Here is a 17,880-nt window from a genome sequence, read left to right as displayed (position 1 = left end):
TATTCATTGGAAGGACTGACGCTGAAGCTGAAGCTCCAACGCTTTGGCCACCTGATGCGAAGAGCCAATTCATTGCAAAAGACCCTGATGCTGGGAAAGATGGAAGGCAGTAGAAGGGGACATCACCGACTCAATGGACGAGTTTCAGCAAGCTCCGGTAGATGAAGGGTGTGCTGCAATCCATGGGGTTGCAAAGAGTCAGACAACAACTGAGCGGCTGAACAGCATAAAGAACACTATCATTTTCTGTGATTTTTTTTTTTCCTTTTGATGCTCCCAAACAAGCAACTCTGCAGGGAACTGAGAAGCAAGTGATGTTCCTCCAATATGGCTTTAGACACTATATAACTTTGACATTTTGTTTTGCTTTGCCTTTTGAGGATAAACTCCCTCATTTGTCCAGACTACATTCCGTGTCTCTGGAAATTCCCTATGGACAAAAAAATTAGGTACTGTTAAGTTCCACCTTTTAAAACATAGAACATTCTCTGTTGTGTGAAATGCTGCTATAAAGGCGGGTGATTAGCTTCCGCAGAGTAGGTCAAATGTCTATTGAGCTGCACCCCAAGACAAGAACATTTTCTGCCCGCTCTTTAGCAGCAACAGGCCCTACCAGTTAGTGGGGGTCAGAGGCCCAATATTTCAGATGTTAATATACCTTTGCCACGTGGAGTCACTGAACTGGGGCAACGTTTTTAAAAACCGGTGGGACTTGTGCAGTCATAATCCCGGTGATCCGTTTCGGGTTGGAGAGGGAGGGGGTGGCTTTTTCCACTGCCTTGAAAAGTCATTTAAAGTACGTGGAGGCCGGACCTTTGGGAAACTTGAAACCCAGAGGCTTCGTGGATGTACCCGCGGAGACAACTCATCTGGCTTCAGGTGTCATTGATTCTGGAATGTGTTAAAGTGGGGAGGGGGGTGGTGTGGCAAGTCAGCTTTCATCCCTTTTAGGAACTCGGTACAATTCTGCAAGCTAAAGACCCAGGCCAGGCGAGAGGTGCCCACGCCTCCGAATGTGGTATCTGAGCTGAGCTCCTCTTCAGAGATGACTCCGCATTTGAACCTCTGCCCACGATCCGAGCGCGCGCGGGCGACGGGGTGGGGCACGTGACCGACTCTCCTCCGCGGCCAGGCCTAGTAGGGTGACCGCCACAGGCCCTTCCACATCTTCGAGCCCCTCCGGCACCGGACGGCGTATAGACACCCCTCAGGAGGCGGTCCCCCAGCTAGCTCTGGACTCCAGGGTTACCAGCACTCACGCCTTTTCTCCAGCAACGGTTAGCGAGCCCCTATATCCCGAAGCGGGAGAAGGAAATGGCAACCCACTCCAGTATTCTTGCCCGGAAAATCCCACGGACTGAGGCGCCTGGTGGGCTTACAGGCCACAGGGTCGCAAAGATGCGGACACGACTGAACCACCTCACTTTACTTCACTATCCCGAAGCAGCTGCCCGAGACTTCCGCTTGGGTGCCGACCACGTGATCACGCGAGACTTGGGGAGGCGGCGGGTCTTCTTCACAACTTTAAGTCGGCCCCGCCCCTCACGATGCCTTCCACAGGGCTCGACAACGCGGCCTGCGGCGGCCTCCGCCCCGGCGCGCCTGCGCACGCGGCTCTCGCGGTGTTCTCGCGCTCGGCCCCGCCCACCGCTGCCCCCGCCCTTTCCGCCCCTCCCTCCCCCCCTCCGCCCTGTCTCTCGGCGGCGGCGGCGGCGGCGGCGGCGGCGGCGGCGGCGGCGGCTCGCGCAGCTCGTTGGCTCACTATATAAAGGGGAGAAGCGGGCGGACCGGACGGCTGGAGCTGCAGCCGGTGGCGGCGGCGGCGCGGGGAGCGGCGACTGGTGGTGGTTTCCCTCCTTGCCGCGGGGGTGGGGAGCGGGCAACGCCCCCCGGGACCCCTGAAGGGTCGTGGCCTTTTTTTTTTTTTTTTTTTAAAAGGGCGATTCTCGAGTTTTTTTAGCTCCGGGAGGACTCGCCCTCCCGCCGTCCTCCCCTTCCTCCTCTCGCCGCTCCCCTCTCCTCCGTCAGGATCCGATTTTGTTTGAAAGATTTTCCCCTCAGTTTTGCGGTGGCTTGGGTCACCCTCGAGTGTTCTTTTTTTTTTTTCCCCCTTTCTTTTTCGTTTTGTTTTCATCTTGTTTCCTCGGGGTGGCCCCCCCCACTCTTGTTTGTGTTGTGTGTGGAAATGGCGAACTCGGCAAATACAAACACCGTGGTAAGGACGTGGTTCGGTGGCCGGCGGGGGCTTCGTTCAGGTGGCGAGCAACGGCCGGACCGGGCGGGGGCGGGGACGGCGGCGACTCCCCGGCCTCGACTCTCCTCAGCCGCCCGCGCGCGGCCGCCGCTTCCCGCCTCGGGCGGCGCGGGCCGGGGCGGCGGGGCGCGGGGGGTGGTGGGGGGCGGGCGCCGGGGCTCGCGGCGGGGGCGCCGGCGGCGGGGAGGGCGGGGGCGCCGGCCGGGCCTGGGGCCGCCGCGGGGCGGTTGGGCCGGGGCGAGCGCGCGGTCCCGGCCTGGACCCCCCCCGGCCGCCAGGAGGGGAGGGCAGGAGGGGAGCCGCCGCTTCCCTACCCCCACCTCGCCCCCCCCCCCCCGAACCGGCAGGAGAAGGGGCTCCCCGCGAGCCGCCTCAAAGAAAAACTGGCGTCTGGGGGAGCCGGGCGAGTCCCCCCTCGAGACCCACCGCGATCCACTGTTAACGCGGTGGAAGGCGAATGGCTACTCTGGGGGTTACTCTGAGGTGTTCTGGCGGTTGTGCTTAGGGAGCCTTCACTGGGGCCATTTTATGTATTATTTAAAAAAAAAAAAAAGACGAAGGTTGAAAAGCACTTATCTCGGTTCCTTCCGAATCGGTAAAATGGCGAAGGGGAAGCAACCCCCACCCCCCCGCACGTCGTATATACCTCCGACTAGCAAAAGCACCAAACAAAACAAAGCCTCCAGTGTCCAAAGTGCCCCGCTTTCGCCTTGAAATCTGCCAACTTGCCACCGTTGGTCCCTTTTTTTTCCCTTTTTTCCTTGCGATCACGTAGGTTTGCAAAAAGCAGTCACATAAATAACCTTGTCTGTCAGTCACCAACGCAGTGTGATCACGAGTCCACCCCCACTCTTTTTTATTTTTATTTTGACAATAAAACACGTTTCTGCCCGGTCCCAAACGCAGACCAGCCCCGCGGCAGCCCGGCCCCGTACCGTTGACGACTCGGGTCGATCCATCATGGCTGCGGCCGCTTACCCTGCTTTTCAGTCCCTGAGCCTTGTGGTCCTCCTCCCTTTGGCTGCCCTGTTTATATAGAGCCATTGCCGCTCTCTAATATAGACTCTGCCAGGATGGGAAGGTGCTTTTCAGGCCTACGTCACCGCCTCTCCATTTAAACACCAGATCCGGCTTTAAATAGTGAGAGCTGCTGAGAGCGGGGCTGGGAGGTGCGTGCTCCCGAGGCGAGAAGCAGACGCGTGCAGAGCTCACTTTTATTTCTAGGTCCTTTTCTCTCTACTGTAATTTTGTGCCCAGTCGGGGCGGCCTTCGGAGCCGCAAGTTTTTGTTTGGACGCAGCAGCTGGGATTTGCCGGTCTTTGTTAGGGGAGAATAGACTTGCCGTCTCTTCTTTTTATTTTTGTTTTTAAAAACAATTTTAAGCTCAGATGTCTAGTCGTTTCTGTATTTAAGAAGGTACATGCATTATTGTCAGTTATTTTTTTAAAAAGCTTTATAACCCTAACTGCTAGCTGTAGAGGGTTTGATTTGGTAGTATTTTTTTCACCGAGCATTCAGGACATGTTAGAAATACAGCTTATACTATTTCATCATGTTTTCCTATAATAAATGTTTGAGACACACAGCTTTGCAAAGAAATAGAGAAGTGCCTAAACCTTCGACGTAGGGTCTTGTGTCTACAGTATATTAATTGTTAGGGGAATTGTGAGTAATGTGAAGAGGCTTAGTGCAAACTGGGTATTAAAAAAGTTCTAAGTAGACTTTTTGCTGCATTGGATGTTCATATGGTATCCAGTGTAGAAATTAATCCAGTTTATTTTCCAGTATTGTACTAGGAACTAACACTTTTGAAAGAAATTCTTTGTTACTTAATGACACTAATGGCCCTTTAATTTACGAGTTTGGAATATCTGGTGTTTGAAAACCAGGACAAACCTCAATTACTGTGTATTCCATAAAAAGCAAAAACTGGTTCAAGTAAAGTTTAGCATTTTAAATAATTTGGAAATTGCTTTTTTCAAATATTGCCTATGTACTCGCATACTCTGAAAGATCACAGTAATTTGGGTGCTTTTTAACTCTTGAACAATTTAAAATTCTGTACTTAATGATGAATACACATTTCCCTTTAACTATAGTGCATACGAACACATTAAGTGGTCAGGTTGTGGGTTAATTAAAGCAGAAAAACAAAATATTAAAACAGGATTGTTTCATTAACTAGGGAGTGCCAGAAGAAAGCACATTGTACCAATAAATGTGCAGATATCCAAGCAGAATATTTTTAGGGATGACTAACTTCAGAAACATTGCAATTATTTTGCTGAAAAATAAATTTATATTGTCAATATGAGATTTACACTGCCAATTGAAAATTACACTGCATCTTTATAATGCCTTGAATCATTGGTTAAAAAAACTTTATAAATGTATTTTTGTAATTCAGTAGTTGAATCACTATAGATAAAGTAATATCCATAGTCAGGCTTTCCTTGTTTATAGAATCAGAGAGACATTTTAAGGAGATATTGTAGAGATGGCAGAAGTCACTTGAATAATTTTAGTTCACAGAGACAGATGTGGCAAAATAAAAAGAAGTGGAACAGCAAAGGTGAGAACTCAGATACATTGTTATTCTGTTGCATTGAAAGGGAACAAATGGATTTTAATGGTTGAGGTAAGTTATATAGAGGAACATAACTTGTATTTTTGGCTGGACAAGGACACATAAAGAGGTTTCCCCTGTGATAACAGTATTGCTGATGGAGATGCTAATAAAACTTTTCTATTTGAGGTTTGCTTATAAGAGCAAACCTTTGGTTTTATTGGGTAGCAGTAACTTTTACCTTAAGCAACATATAAAGTGCAAATAATGACAAAGCATTAAAACAAAAAGGCTGTTAATAGCTTTGTGTGATAATGGATAGAATTTATAACAAGGTGGTTCTGGTTTTACACTCTGACAGCAAACTTCCTTTTGTCCAACATGTTAAAAATAGGATATGGGTTGGGCAAATTGTTCTCTTACTTTTTGGTTTTTTAAAAATACTTTATATACTTTTGAAGTGCTTTCACATCTATTCTCATTTTACTTTTTGGCAACCTTCTAAAAGCCCCCCCCCCACCCCCGGCCAGTAATGCCAATAATAACAGTTATGATAATAATAGTTTAAAAAATAAGTATCAAGGCTGCTCATTATTCTGTTCCATAGCGTCATCTGGGGCAGCTCCTTGGTTTTAGTCTCTCAGTCATGTCCGACTCTTTGTGACCCCATGAACCCACCAGGCTCCTCTGTCCATGGGATTTCCCAGACAAGAATGCTGGAGTGGGTTGCCATTTCCTTCTCTGGGCAGTAGTAGGAGAGAAATCCTGGAAAAGAGATCATTGTGCCTTGTTCCTCTGAGACCGAGACCTGTTATTGTGGTTATAGGAAAGGCTTTATGGTATAATTTAAAGGTACAGACTGGGTAACAAAAGCCAAAATCAGGTGATTTTAAATTTGAATACTCATTAACTTGCAAATTACTGCCAGGCAAATAATCACAGAACATAAGACTCTCCGAAGTCTTAAGAGAGAGATGAGATTAGGAGATACAACGGGTTAAACTAAGCAAGGAATAATAAGAACCAGACATAGCAACCAGTAATACTATATTGTTGGGTCCCATTGACTGTTTTTGACTATAACAACATAGAAATTATAACTGAAAATAGTGTGGGCTCTTTATGTGTAATGATCTTCTCTGTTAAATATGAATTGTATTAGTCATAAAACTTTTGTTACAATATGCAGTCATCAAGTCATTCAATTTAACTAAGGCAAATGATCTTTTTACAATGACCATTCCTTTAAAGTTACATCTTCTAAAATAAGTTTTAGAGAGTTAGAAAAATGACTATTGTGTTAATTTGTTTTGAATTTGTGAAACATGTTACCTATTTTAATATGTGAAAAAGTCTTTTTCAACAGTCTTAAATTTTTATTTTCCCTTTAAAGTCTAAATTATATAGATCTGTGATTGAAGATGTTATTAATGATGTGAGAGACATCTTTTTGGATGATGGAGTCGATGAACAAGTTCTGATGGAACTAAAAACTGTGAGTTTGCCTCTTTTTTTGCCTTTTTAACACTCTTCATTCAAAAACGATACTCCCATTATTTTTTCATATGATGACCATTTGACTTTGTTGCAGGAGGCGGTGTAGTTATGTGAAGGATGCTCGTTTTGAATTCCATTTCTACCATACATTCTTCCTCTGACCTTAGGCAAACCACTTATATTTCAGTTTCTGTATATATCAGATGGGAGTTCATAGTACTGACCTTTTAGGTTTGTTTTGAGGATTTAATGTAATAACTATCTGAAGTGTTTAGCACAGTGCCTGGCAGTAGTATTAGCTATTATTAGTGGGCAGTTTCATTTATGATCTAATAACTTCATATTTATATTCCTGTAAGTTTTTTTTTCTCTCCTTTTTTTTGTTGTCTCAATGTATGGATATTCTAAAATGTGTATGCTGTAGAGATTGAGCAAGTGCTTGGTAAATTTCACATTCTGGAGTCAGATTTTCCGTGTGGGCCAAGTATTTGGTTTATCATATATCCTAGTTTGGGAGCGCCTTTTCTGTCTCTCAGATGTATGTGGATTTAAGCAGAAAAATATAGATATTTTTATTTTATGTTTGTGTTTTCTTATTGATCTAATGAGTCATGAAATCAAGGAGTATTTTTACCTTACTGCTCAGAACCGAGGTTTTCAAAATATGGTCCGTGGACTTTCCCACAGGCTCTTCCAAGGGGTCAGTGAGGTAGAGCAATGCCCAAGTCTGAATAATCATAGTATGTCTCTCACATTTCCAGTAAAAGTTGTATTACATGAAAAAAGTGACCAGTTAAACTTGAAACTCAAATGAACAAGTGCTATTGCTTGAGATAACTGCTCCATATGCAGCAGAAGTGCATTATGCATGCTTCATATTTTGATGCACTGACTGTTAAAAATATGCTTACTTTTACAGTTGAGATAAGATCATTGTTGATATTAAGATGTTCAGTTGTTTGATATTCTGTAGTGAGATGTGTTAACATCAGCCTATCTGCATACTACACTGAACTCGCATTTCCCAAATGACCAATGCATGACGTTGCAAAATCCTTTCAAAGTTAAAGATAAATGAATGGATTTTAATCTAAGAATATGAAAAGTTAATTAGTATGTGGTTTCACATAGTACATTGCAGCTAACCTTTAAGAAACCATTACTTAAAATACTTCTTCCTTTCCCAGCTACTTAGCTGTGGGAAGACAGATTTTCTTAATATACGTCGATGAAAACAAAGTGAATGCAGAAGCAGATGAGAGAACCCAACTATTTTCCTTTAAGCCATTTCTCACTAAATTTTATTTGGAAGACATGGTTATTTTCATTGAAAGTGTTTATGTTAACATATAATGGATACATGTTACTTTTAAATAAGTAAAAGTTTTTTTTTCAATCTTATTTAAAATTTTGTAAAAGCTCATTGAGGGACTTGCTTGGTGGTCCAGTGGCTAAGACTCCATGCTTTCAATGCAAGGGGCCGGGGTTTGATCCCTGGTTAGGGAATTAGGTCCCACATTGGGCAGCAGAGTGTTCACGTGCAGCAACTAAAGAGTGCACATTGCACAACAAGGATGGAATATCTCATATGCAGCAACTAAGACCCAGTGCAGCTGAGTAAATAAATAATTTTTTATTTTTAAAGCTCATTGAGGTCCTCATTAATTTGTGAAAATGATAAAGGAGCCTGAGACCAAAAAGTTTTAAAACTGCTGGTTTAGAGGCTGGAAGTTGAGCTCCTTTAGAGCTCTGTATAAATAAGAAATCACAGTTAGTGAATGCTATGTAGCACTTGTTGTGGTCTTATTTATCCGTTCAACAGAGGTGTGGAGGCTGCAATTTAGCAACTTATAAATTTAAATAAAGCAAATCTCACTTGTATTGTGGTGATGAAATATATCTTAGAATATTGCAGCATCTGTAGGCAGCTTCTGTAGGGTTTTCATTAAGAGTCTGCCCATGTGAGGAAGGGAAAATACAGGTTTGAATGAGACGAGGAAACATTTATTTACCTTAGGAGAGATATGATGGTTACTGCAAGTGAAGAGTAGGTATCTAAAAATAAAATGAAGGAATGCCAACTCTGAGATATGAGTTGGAAAAATAGCAATGGAAATTGCTCAAACACATAATGTATCTCAGGGATATGAATAAGAGTATAAACTTATTTTGATTCCTTAGTGTTTTTTGGAATGAATATTTTACAAATTATGTTATAACCCTTAAGATGATTGTTGTAGTTCTGTGGCCTTATGTAAAAGATACAGCATTTTTAGGTGTAGAAAATTAGTCCCAAAGCTTTAATTTACCCTTGGTCAAACTACTGGTCAATCCAAGTTATTATCTGCTCTAGCTTTTCAGTCTGAGATTGATATTTTGCTACTGGTCCCAGTTAGAATCAAGGTGTTGTCTTCAAACAGAATGAACTGTCTTTGAGACCAAATAGTTCCACCTACATTTTTAGTACATAGGATTTTACGTATATATGCACACATACTTGCAGATATATGTATGTATATTGTAAAAGTAATATATATATCTATGCTCTATAGGTTATGCACTGATTTTTTGTTTAATGCTTAGCTTTATATGACAAAAATTGCCTTATTTAATTTTGAATTCCCAGCCTCTACCACAATGCTTGGTGTATGTGATTGGCATTCAGTAAATATTTAATTAAACAACTTAATAACAAATGTTGCTTCAGAATCTAACTGAAAAAAGTATTTTAATGTTTTTGTTGCTTTTTAAATGGGACATACTCTTCTATTCTGGGTTGTAGCTGAACTTAAATATAAAACTGTTAGACTGAAATGAGTTTGCATTATTTTAATTCTCTGCACTAGATTTCTTTCAGATCTCATTAGAATTTACAGAATGTGCCCTAGTTTTTACAGTTTTGACAGCCAGCATTACCCAGTAGAACTTTCTGTGATGATGCAAATGTTCTATAATTTTTGCTCTCCAGTATAGTAATCACTGGCCACATGTGACTATTAAAGCACTTGAAATATGGTTAGTGGAACTGAAGAACTGAAGTTTATTTAATTACAATTAATTTCACTTTAAATCATCACATGTAACTACTGTATTGGACCTTATAGGTTTGAATATTCTTGCTAATGAAAACTAAGTGTTTCATATTCTGTGGTTTATAAAGGACTTTGTCATTAGCTCTGTCCTCTTTCTCACCCTTTTATGGTATTTGACAGACTTTTATCAAAAACTTCCATGCGGCTGTGAAGGATACAGTGGTGTATTAGATTGTAAATTAAGATGAGTAATGAGAGTGCCTGTAATTTGAAGTTTAGCTAGATAATACAGGAAGGGACCTCTTGCGTTAAAAAATTCAACCTGATTCTTGAGGTTATTAACAGTATGGGTCTCCTTTAATGTATAAATTATAGGAGATAGAAAAGACACATGAAATGTAGTGTTTTTCTTTCTTTTCTAGTTGAAGTGTAGTTGACCTACAACACTATTAGTTCTAGGTCTACAACATAGTGACTCAGGATTTCTATACATTTCAAAATGATCACCACTTGATTTTCATTAAATCTATATTTGAATGTAAATTGTGTTTTAGATTGGTGAATGACTACAGGTGGGAGTCTTCTTCAAAGAAAGTGAAAGAATTATCCTGATTTCTAAACTGTCAGACCCACCCCTGTCCAAGTACTGTGGGAGAGAGAACATGGACCCTCTTTTTAGCAGAACAAAGTGAGAAGAATTCCTCAGTTGGAAACAAATCTGAAGTAGTTAATCTTCCCCTACATCTGTTTTCTCATCCTTGGCACTGCTGACATTTTGGACGTGTTAATTATTTGCTGTAGAAGGCTATTTATTGTTGGAATTTAGCAGCATAACTGATCTCTGCCCACTAGATGACAGTAGCACCCCTTGGTTCTAACAACCAAAAGTACTTCCAGGCATTGCCAGGTGTCCCCCAGGCAGAAGGGGCACAACCACCCCAACTGAGAACCACTATTCTAAATATTCTCTAGTTCTATATAAACACTTGTTGAACAGGGATCTACTGTTCTACGTCTTTTGGCCTTGGGGAAAGCTCTGTTTCCCAACGTCATTTCTACAGAGCCCTAAAATACATTTGTTTTATGTTTTGTCCGGAAGCTAGATGTTTTTGTGAGAGTAGGAGAATCCCTCAGAATTTCTAGCCCAGCGTACTTCCAGGAAGCAGTAGCTCTGATCACATTTTATAGATCAAAAATAAGACTCAGAGGGAATAAATAGCTGATTGTTTAGTTTAGCTAGTGGTAGAGACTTGAACGTAAGCCTTTTGTGTCCAGATAAGGAAGGCACCAAAGATGTGACTAGACCTGCTCTGATAGCAGCAGCACAGTTTAAAGATTAGAAATTTGGACCAGAGCTGGACTTGTATGAAGCAAGCAAGGTCCCAGAGTCCAAAACTTAAACTTTATATTTAAAGGACATTTATTCTCAGGTTCCAGTGTTCCTGACTCCATGTCTGGGAAGATTGGAGTCAGATTGCCTGGATTGTACTGTGGTTTTGCTTACTATTAGCTGGTCATCTTGGAAAAGATACCTAACTTCTTGTTCCTCAGTTTCTTTTTCTGTGAAAAGAAGATGATGACAATGTCTGTTGTAAAGAATTTTTGTGAAAAATGAGTTGGTACACATAAAGTACTTATCAGGTGCACATTAAGCTCAGTATTAGTCTAGTAAACGTGATCCTCAAATGCATAACCAAATCATTTTGGGAACAGAAAATGAATTTTCTCCATGTCTAATTTCAGAGACCTGGTGAAGATTGCTAAAGAAGGACTGCCAGAAATAATAGCCTGTTGGGGGAAAAAAGTACTATGAAAATGAGTAGAGAGTTCTTTATATTTTCTAAGCTAGCTGAATAAATAGCAAACAATTCAGTATTCTTGGTAGTCTTCAGGAGTATTAATATGATTATTGTTGCCACAAGAGTATTACATTATTTATAAAATATTTTGACTGATAAAATTATTTAAAAATGAAATTGGAGAGAAACAAACATTCAAGTAATTTTAATTTTTTGTGATATTAGAAGCTTAATGCTAAATATTTGTATGGTATTATTTTTCACAGTACCTAGAACAGTATCTGATACTTAGTAAATACGTATTCTCAGTGACCTGCTACTCCCAACATCCTCTTCCTTTGCTCCCCCCAAAAGCAGCTGGAAGTGCGTGCTTCCGTGTTTGCTTGTCATGACTAGAGGGCATCTTTGACATATAGTAAGCTAGAGGAATGTTGTATTTCCCGTACACTTCCTGTCGTAATATCCTGTAAATAAAGAGTTATTCTGCCTAAAATGTCACATCTTTATCGAGAAACTACCTTAAAAAACAATAGTTTATTTTCCATTATCTTCTTTGAAATTAATATTAAATTTCTGTTAAGTTCTTAGTCGTTTTGTTAGGTCCTGAATAAGACATAAGTCTTTGCCCTGAGGGAGTTCATAGTTTAATAGAGAAGGAAGACTTAGTGCAAAAAGTGTATCAATAGAGATATCTCTAAGATATAGAAGTAGTTAGTGATTTTTTTTTTCCCCCAACTATGACTTTGCCTTTGCATTCTTCAGGGAATTGTGTGCCAGTCATAAAGCAGTAGTTTACAAAGGTTTAGACATGAGATATGTATGCTATATTCAGGGAACTGCAGGTAGTTTGAAAAATAGAGTGCAAGTTATAGTAGTTGGAGAAGTTAGCATAATAACTGCTTGAAGGAGCTGCATCTTTAGAATGAGAAGGATTCTCTGGGGTGCTAGTTAAAAGGCAGAGTTTTGGACTTCTGCCTCAGAAAATCTCACTTGATAGTGGTACATTCTAACATTTAAAAAGAAAAATTTGCATTTACCAAAAAAACCCACCCTAAATTAACAATTGAAAATGCATTAATGGGTTGTAGTCTGCAGTTTTTAAAGTATTGGTTTATACTTTAAAGCGGCAGCTCTTCATTTAGTGTACATAATAACCTGGACAGGTTGTTTGAACAGATTCCTGGCTCTACCTTCAGAGTTGCTGATTTGATGGGGGGGGGCGGGCGGGAGGGGGCTTAGAATTGGTCTGTCTTAACAAGTTCCCAGGTGATATTGATGCTGTTAGTCTAGAACCACTGATTTATAGAGGATAAGTTGGAAGGACAAGTTTGCACTAAAATGTTGAGTCTCTAAGGACAAGGATTTTTGTCATATTTGTTCACTCTGTTCTCAATGCCACTAACAGTGTAGCATATGAGAGATACCCAGTAATTATGTGTAGAATGTATGATTTGAAGCAGGGAGCTCAGTTAGCTTATCATTAACACTTTGCAGTAATATTGATGGGAGGAAAGGACTTGAACCTGGGACCATAATAGTAGGGATAGATTGGAATAATGCTTTGGAAGGGAAATCAACAGTGATAATAGGGTGTCAGGGTAGATTCTGACTCACAGATCATTGACTTGAGAGGCTAGATGAGAAGTGGTAAATAGCACTTAGCACGTAATGTGTATTCATTAATATTTGCCTTTATCATGGAAACTTCATTGAAGTAAGGGGTCAGGATTACAGTGGGGAGACCAACTGGAGGTGATAAAACTGAAGCTTTAAATTTAGAAAATTATGGTAAAGACTTGTATCTTAAAACATTAATTAATAGTACTTTTTTTCAACCTTGATTTTGGCCTACAAGAAGCAAGGTTTTGTGTTAGAGCAGAGCAAAGTGTCGACAGTTTGGGTGATAGACTTGTTTGGGAGGCTTACTATATAGCCTTACTGCATAATACATTTAGAGTGTATCTTACACTGTATAGTATATTTTATTAAATGTCTAAGCCTATTTTGTATTTTGAAGCCTCACATGAGTTAGACAGTATCGGAAGAGCAGATCCTAGGGGAGAAAACAAAGTTTCCATAGAGTCTTGTATACAAAATGATGGGATTAAATTTGATGTGTATGTTTAAGGAAGGTTTGCAACTTTCTTGGGCAATTTTTTATAAGTGCTCTATAGATTGAACATTGAACCTTGTAGAGAGAAAATGTGTTTGGGAGACGGATGAAATAGTTGTAAATATTTTCTTACTTTTTTGCCCACTTTTTTTTTTCTCCTTCATCACAGAAATGGGTTAGATGAGAAAATAGAAGTGGTTAAGCAAAAAAGGATTGTCAATCCTTGTCATAATGAAATGAGGGAAGGGAATTTCAAGAAGTGTGGAGGTTTGAGAATACCTTTGAAAGTGCATTAAGAATTCTTTTCCCTTATATAGGATTGGACAGATAGAAAAGTGGATTTTTGTAACTTGAGAACTGCCTTTAATAGTGTTTCTCATAGTTCGAGGAAAGATGGATTTGTGTTTTACATGTTATTTAAAAGGAAAGAAAGATTTCCATAAAGTAGATAATGATTTGATATTAAAAAGGATGATTTTTGATTGCCGAAAAATTACTTATGTGAAACTGGTAAATAAGGAATTACTATACAAAGTTTGTTGAAGATAATAGAAAAAATTCTTCAGTAGCAAAATAAGTAGCAAAAATGAGGTTTGATGCTTTAGAAATTGGTTTTCATATTTGTATACACTTCGGTCAGAATTAGAGATTTGCAGGTTTTATGGTTTTATCAGTTTTGAAAATGGAAGAATTTTATAAACAGACGAATAAAGTATGTTTTATCCACATGTCCAGATCTTCCCTCTTACTTAGAAATCTTTAATGTTCTTTGCTTCAGTTATGGGAGAATAAACTAATGCAGTCTAGAGCGGTAGATGGATTTCATTCAGAAGAGCAGCAGCTTTTATTGCAAGTTCAACAGCAACATCAACCCCAGCAGCAGCAGCATCATCACCATCACCACCATCAGCAAGCTCAGCCTCAGCAGACAGTGCCTCAGCAAGCGCAGGCCCAGCAGGTCCTTATTCCTGCTTCACAGCAAGGTGAGACTGGGTAGTCCTACTACAGCTTGGAGGTGAAAGCTGTCATTTTCAAAGAAGAGAAATACTCTGCATGTCTCCTTTCTGTTGGCTGAGGGGTTGGATCTGTGTGTGTCTGTATATACGATGTGGGTCCTATTTGTGTAATAATGAAGAGTAATTCACTAACAGAAGCCTAAAATGATATTTAGGTAAGTATATTAATACTTTGAGAAGGCTACGCAATGGTGAATTTCCTAAAATAAGTCAGATCTATAAGTTTGTTTATTAAGAGTTTCATTATTATAGTAGGATCATTATCTTTATGAAACTGATTTGTTCCTTCAAAGATATTTCACCTTAGTTTTTATTAATAAACACTGGAGGATTTTTGTTACTATACTTTGGCAGTCTGAAATTCAAATTCCCATTTATGAGAATTTACTAGATTAGATTTCCTTTAAGTAAAGAGTGGATATATGATATCTTATATGATTTTACATAGGAGAAGGCAATGGCACCCCACTCCAGTACTCTTGCCTGGAAAATCCCATGGACGGAGGAGCCTGGTAGGCTGCAGTCCATGGGGTTGCGAAGAGTCGGACACGACTGAGCGACTTCCCTTTCACTTTTCACTTTCATGCATTGGAGAAGGAAATGGCAGCCCACTCCGGTGTTCTTGCCTGGAGAATCCCAGGGATGGGGGAGCCTGGTGGGCTGCCGTCTATGGGGTAGCACAGAGTCAGACATGACTGAAGCGACTTAGCAGCATAGACTGTGTCCATAGTGTTTTTGTACTGTGCAAGTCATTTTAAAGATTTTGTTTCATTGAAGCCTCTTAAAGGCTTTGTGAAATAGCTCTTAAAAATCACAAGTGAGGAAAACCTGGGCCGTGAAAAGTCTTAGAAGCTTTATCCTCTACATGGAGTATTTTCTGTCTTGACAAACAGTTCAGTTGTAAAACTTCTGGGCATTCAATTATGTAAATCAGAGAGGAGAATGAAGGTAAGATGAAAGCTTCAATTTAAGGTAACTGTTTACTCACTTGCCTCACCTGAGAGTTTATATGAGACTGAAAATTGATATTGATGCATATTAGAAATGTTTGTTTTACTGTTTGTATCAAATATGACAATATTTGATTTTATTCTATACCTTATACTAAGTAACTTTGTCCTTTTAATTTTTTTTGATGACTGTTCCTCCTATTGCCTTCAGATCTGGCACTAGGATTTTAGGTCATCATAAATTAAAATTTGATTTTCTTCACTCAGAGGATATTAGGATAATGGAATTATCTGTTTATTCTCTGAAATTTGCGGAATCAAACACCTAATTCCTTTTATATCAGCATAAGTATTGCCATTATTTATGGGTTGTGTTTTTTTTTTTTTTAAGCTGAAGAAAATAAGATTCTGGAAACTGTCAGATTGGGAGAAAAAGATTTTTAAATGCTAAATTATAACTTTTTGAGTTCACTCTGAATGAGTTAATAACACATTCAGCAGTAATATATTAATAATATGGTCAGTGCTGAGTTGGCAAGACAGTATTAAATTTTCCAATTTAAGAATATACAGAGGGCTTCCTTGGTGGCTCAGTGGTAAAGAATCCACCTGCCAATGCGGGAGCCACGGGTTCAATCCCTGATCTGGAAAGATCCACCACGTGTGGCAGAGCACTGAAGCCCGTGCGCCATGACTGTTGAGCCTCTGCTCTAGAGCCTGGGAGCCGCAGCTACTTAGGCCCACACCCCCTAGATCCCATGCTCCCCAACAGGAAAAGCCACCACAATGAGAGCCTGTGTACTGCAGCTAGAGAGCAACCACTGCTTACCACAACTGGAGAAAAGTCGGCATAGCAATGAAGACCCAGCATAGCCAAAAATAAACAAATAATATATTTCTGTGCATTTTTTTAAAAAGTTTTAGGTGTTAGGTATCTCATTGCTTTGTGTTTCCAAGGTCCCTTGTATTTGTAGGTATTAGTTAACTCAAATATTTTAAACTGGTTTACAGTAGAAGGAGGGTATATCATGGCTGTTATTTACCATAGAAGTTTATAACATTCTGAGATAGCAAATATTTGGACAGCATGAAAAAAAATTTCAGTATGGTATAGCCTTCTTATGAAATAGCCTCATCGTCCATTGTCTTTATGTGTGCTTATGTTTTTTATAGCTGCAGCACCACAAGTTATTGTTCCTGATTCTAAGCTGATACAACATATGAATGCATCAAACATGGTAAGACTCAGAACACAGTTCTTTGCTTGGCTCTATTTATTCTAGTCCAGGTTGTGATTATGCTTGAGTATGTTGTGTATTAACATCTTAAAGTTTTAATCAAGACTTGAGAAAAATACCTGTTTTGCTTGGTTTCCTAAGTATTAGATTTAACAGCAAATCTAAAGTTTAGCTTGATACTTAAGACAATTAAGGTTCATAAAATTACATAATTTTCTGTTGAAAATACCAAAAGGATGATGCTTCATGGGAACTATTTTTTGAAAATAGGTTTAGGGGACCTACCAAACATTATGCCAAGTATAGTTATGTTTCAGAAGATCTATTAACTGAAACAGGTTAGGAATGCTAAGAATTATAAATTTTTTTAAATGAAAATAAACTGTTTGAATAAAGATACCTAGTATCTTTAAGATCAGACATTTACAAATTCTGCTCTGATTTAACCATAGCATCGCCTAGTAAGTTTTATTACAGTATATAAATTGCTATACAATATATAAAATGCATTTTAACCGATTGAGTTTATTATATGTAGACTTGATATTTCTAAGGGATAGCCACTGAACTTCATAAGTCCTCAAATTTTCACATTTCACTCAGCACATAAAGTGTATCCCGTCAGATATAATACAGTATAACTATAAAACCGAAACATTAAAATAAAGTTGAATTACCATAATTGTTCCAGTACTTTCTTATAGATGGCTTTTCTTTTGTTTAAAATACACAGACTGTTAGTGGTGTCTCAGCTCTGGCACTCCATTCTTAAATTCAACCAAATCTTTTTATTAGGTAAGAATTGTTATTTTAAATAACATCTCTTAGTTTAGTGCTATCTATGATATTTTCTTTTCTGATCCAAGTTTTTTTTTTTTTTTTTTTAATGAAGAAGCAATTAAAAAAAAGTCAGTTTCTATGATTTTGTGAATGATGAGCAGTGAACCTGAAAACTCAATTGTGTTTTATAAGACATATAGGGAGCAGCGCTTAACATACCAGACAAATAACTTCTATCTGTTGCTATATACCAGCCTTAACATATGTACAATTTTACAGAATTTTCCACTTCTGTATGACAGAAATTGGAATTTTTAATTCACAAAAAATTGAGAATCTCTATTTGTACTTCTAGTTCAGGTTGCCAGAGTCAGTTATTTTGGGTAAAAATCACAAAAGTCCACTGCTGTTGATTCTAACACATAGTTTTGTTATTTTTTAAAAAATTTCCTTTCAAGTTCCAGGCACCAAAATTTTCTTTTTAACCTCCACCCTTAAAAATAAACCTCAGATTTTCCTGGTGGTCCGATGGTTGGGAATTTGCCTGCCAGTACAGGGCACACAGGTTTGATCCCTGGTCCAGGATTTCCACACGCCGCTGGGCAGTTAGTTAGCCTTGTGCTCTAGAGCCCGTG

The 17,880-nt window shown here is 39.6% G+C and overlaps 1 protein-coding gene and 1 non-coding gene across 2 annotated transcripts in view; both read left to right on the top strand.

Annotated features, from left to right (window-relative positions):
• Nucleotides 1-1,712: 1,712 nt before the first annotated feature.
• Nucleotides 1,713-17,880, top strand: part of GTF2A1 (general transcription factor IIA subunit 1) — a 38,273-nt gene continuing 22,105 nt past the window's right edge. The window contains exons 1-4 of the mRNA XM_061429623.1: nt 1,713-2,215; nt 6,214-6,315; nt 14,040-14,244; nt 16,401-16,465. Coding sequence (XP_061285607.1) covers nt 2,186-2,215; nt 6,214-6,315; nt 14,040-14,244; nt 16,401-16,465 — 402 coding nt within the window. The 5' untranslated portion in view covers nt 1,713-2,185. The remainder of the gene's footprint in view (nt 2,216-6,213; nt 6,316-14,039; nt 14,245-16,400; nt 16,466-17,880) is intronic.
• LOC133256305 (small nucleolar RNA SNORA79) lies at nt 15,411-15,554 on the top strand. The gene has a single exon (XR_009739178.1). It is a non-coding gene; the product is annotated as a small nucleolar RNA SNORA79 (small nucleolar RNA).

This window comes from Bos javanicus, chromosome 10, assembly GCF_032452875.1.
Source record: "Bos javanicus breed banteng chromosome 10, ARS-OSU_banteng_1.0, whole genome shotgun sequence".
NCBI classification, from domain to species: domain Eukaryota; kingdom Metazoa; phylum Chordata; class Mammalia; order Artiodactyla; family Bovidae; genus Bos; species Bos javanicus.
Note: the sequence above shows the minus strand (reverse complement) of the source record. Positions and strands in the feature narration are given on the sequence as shown.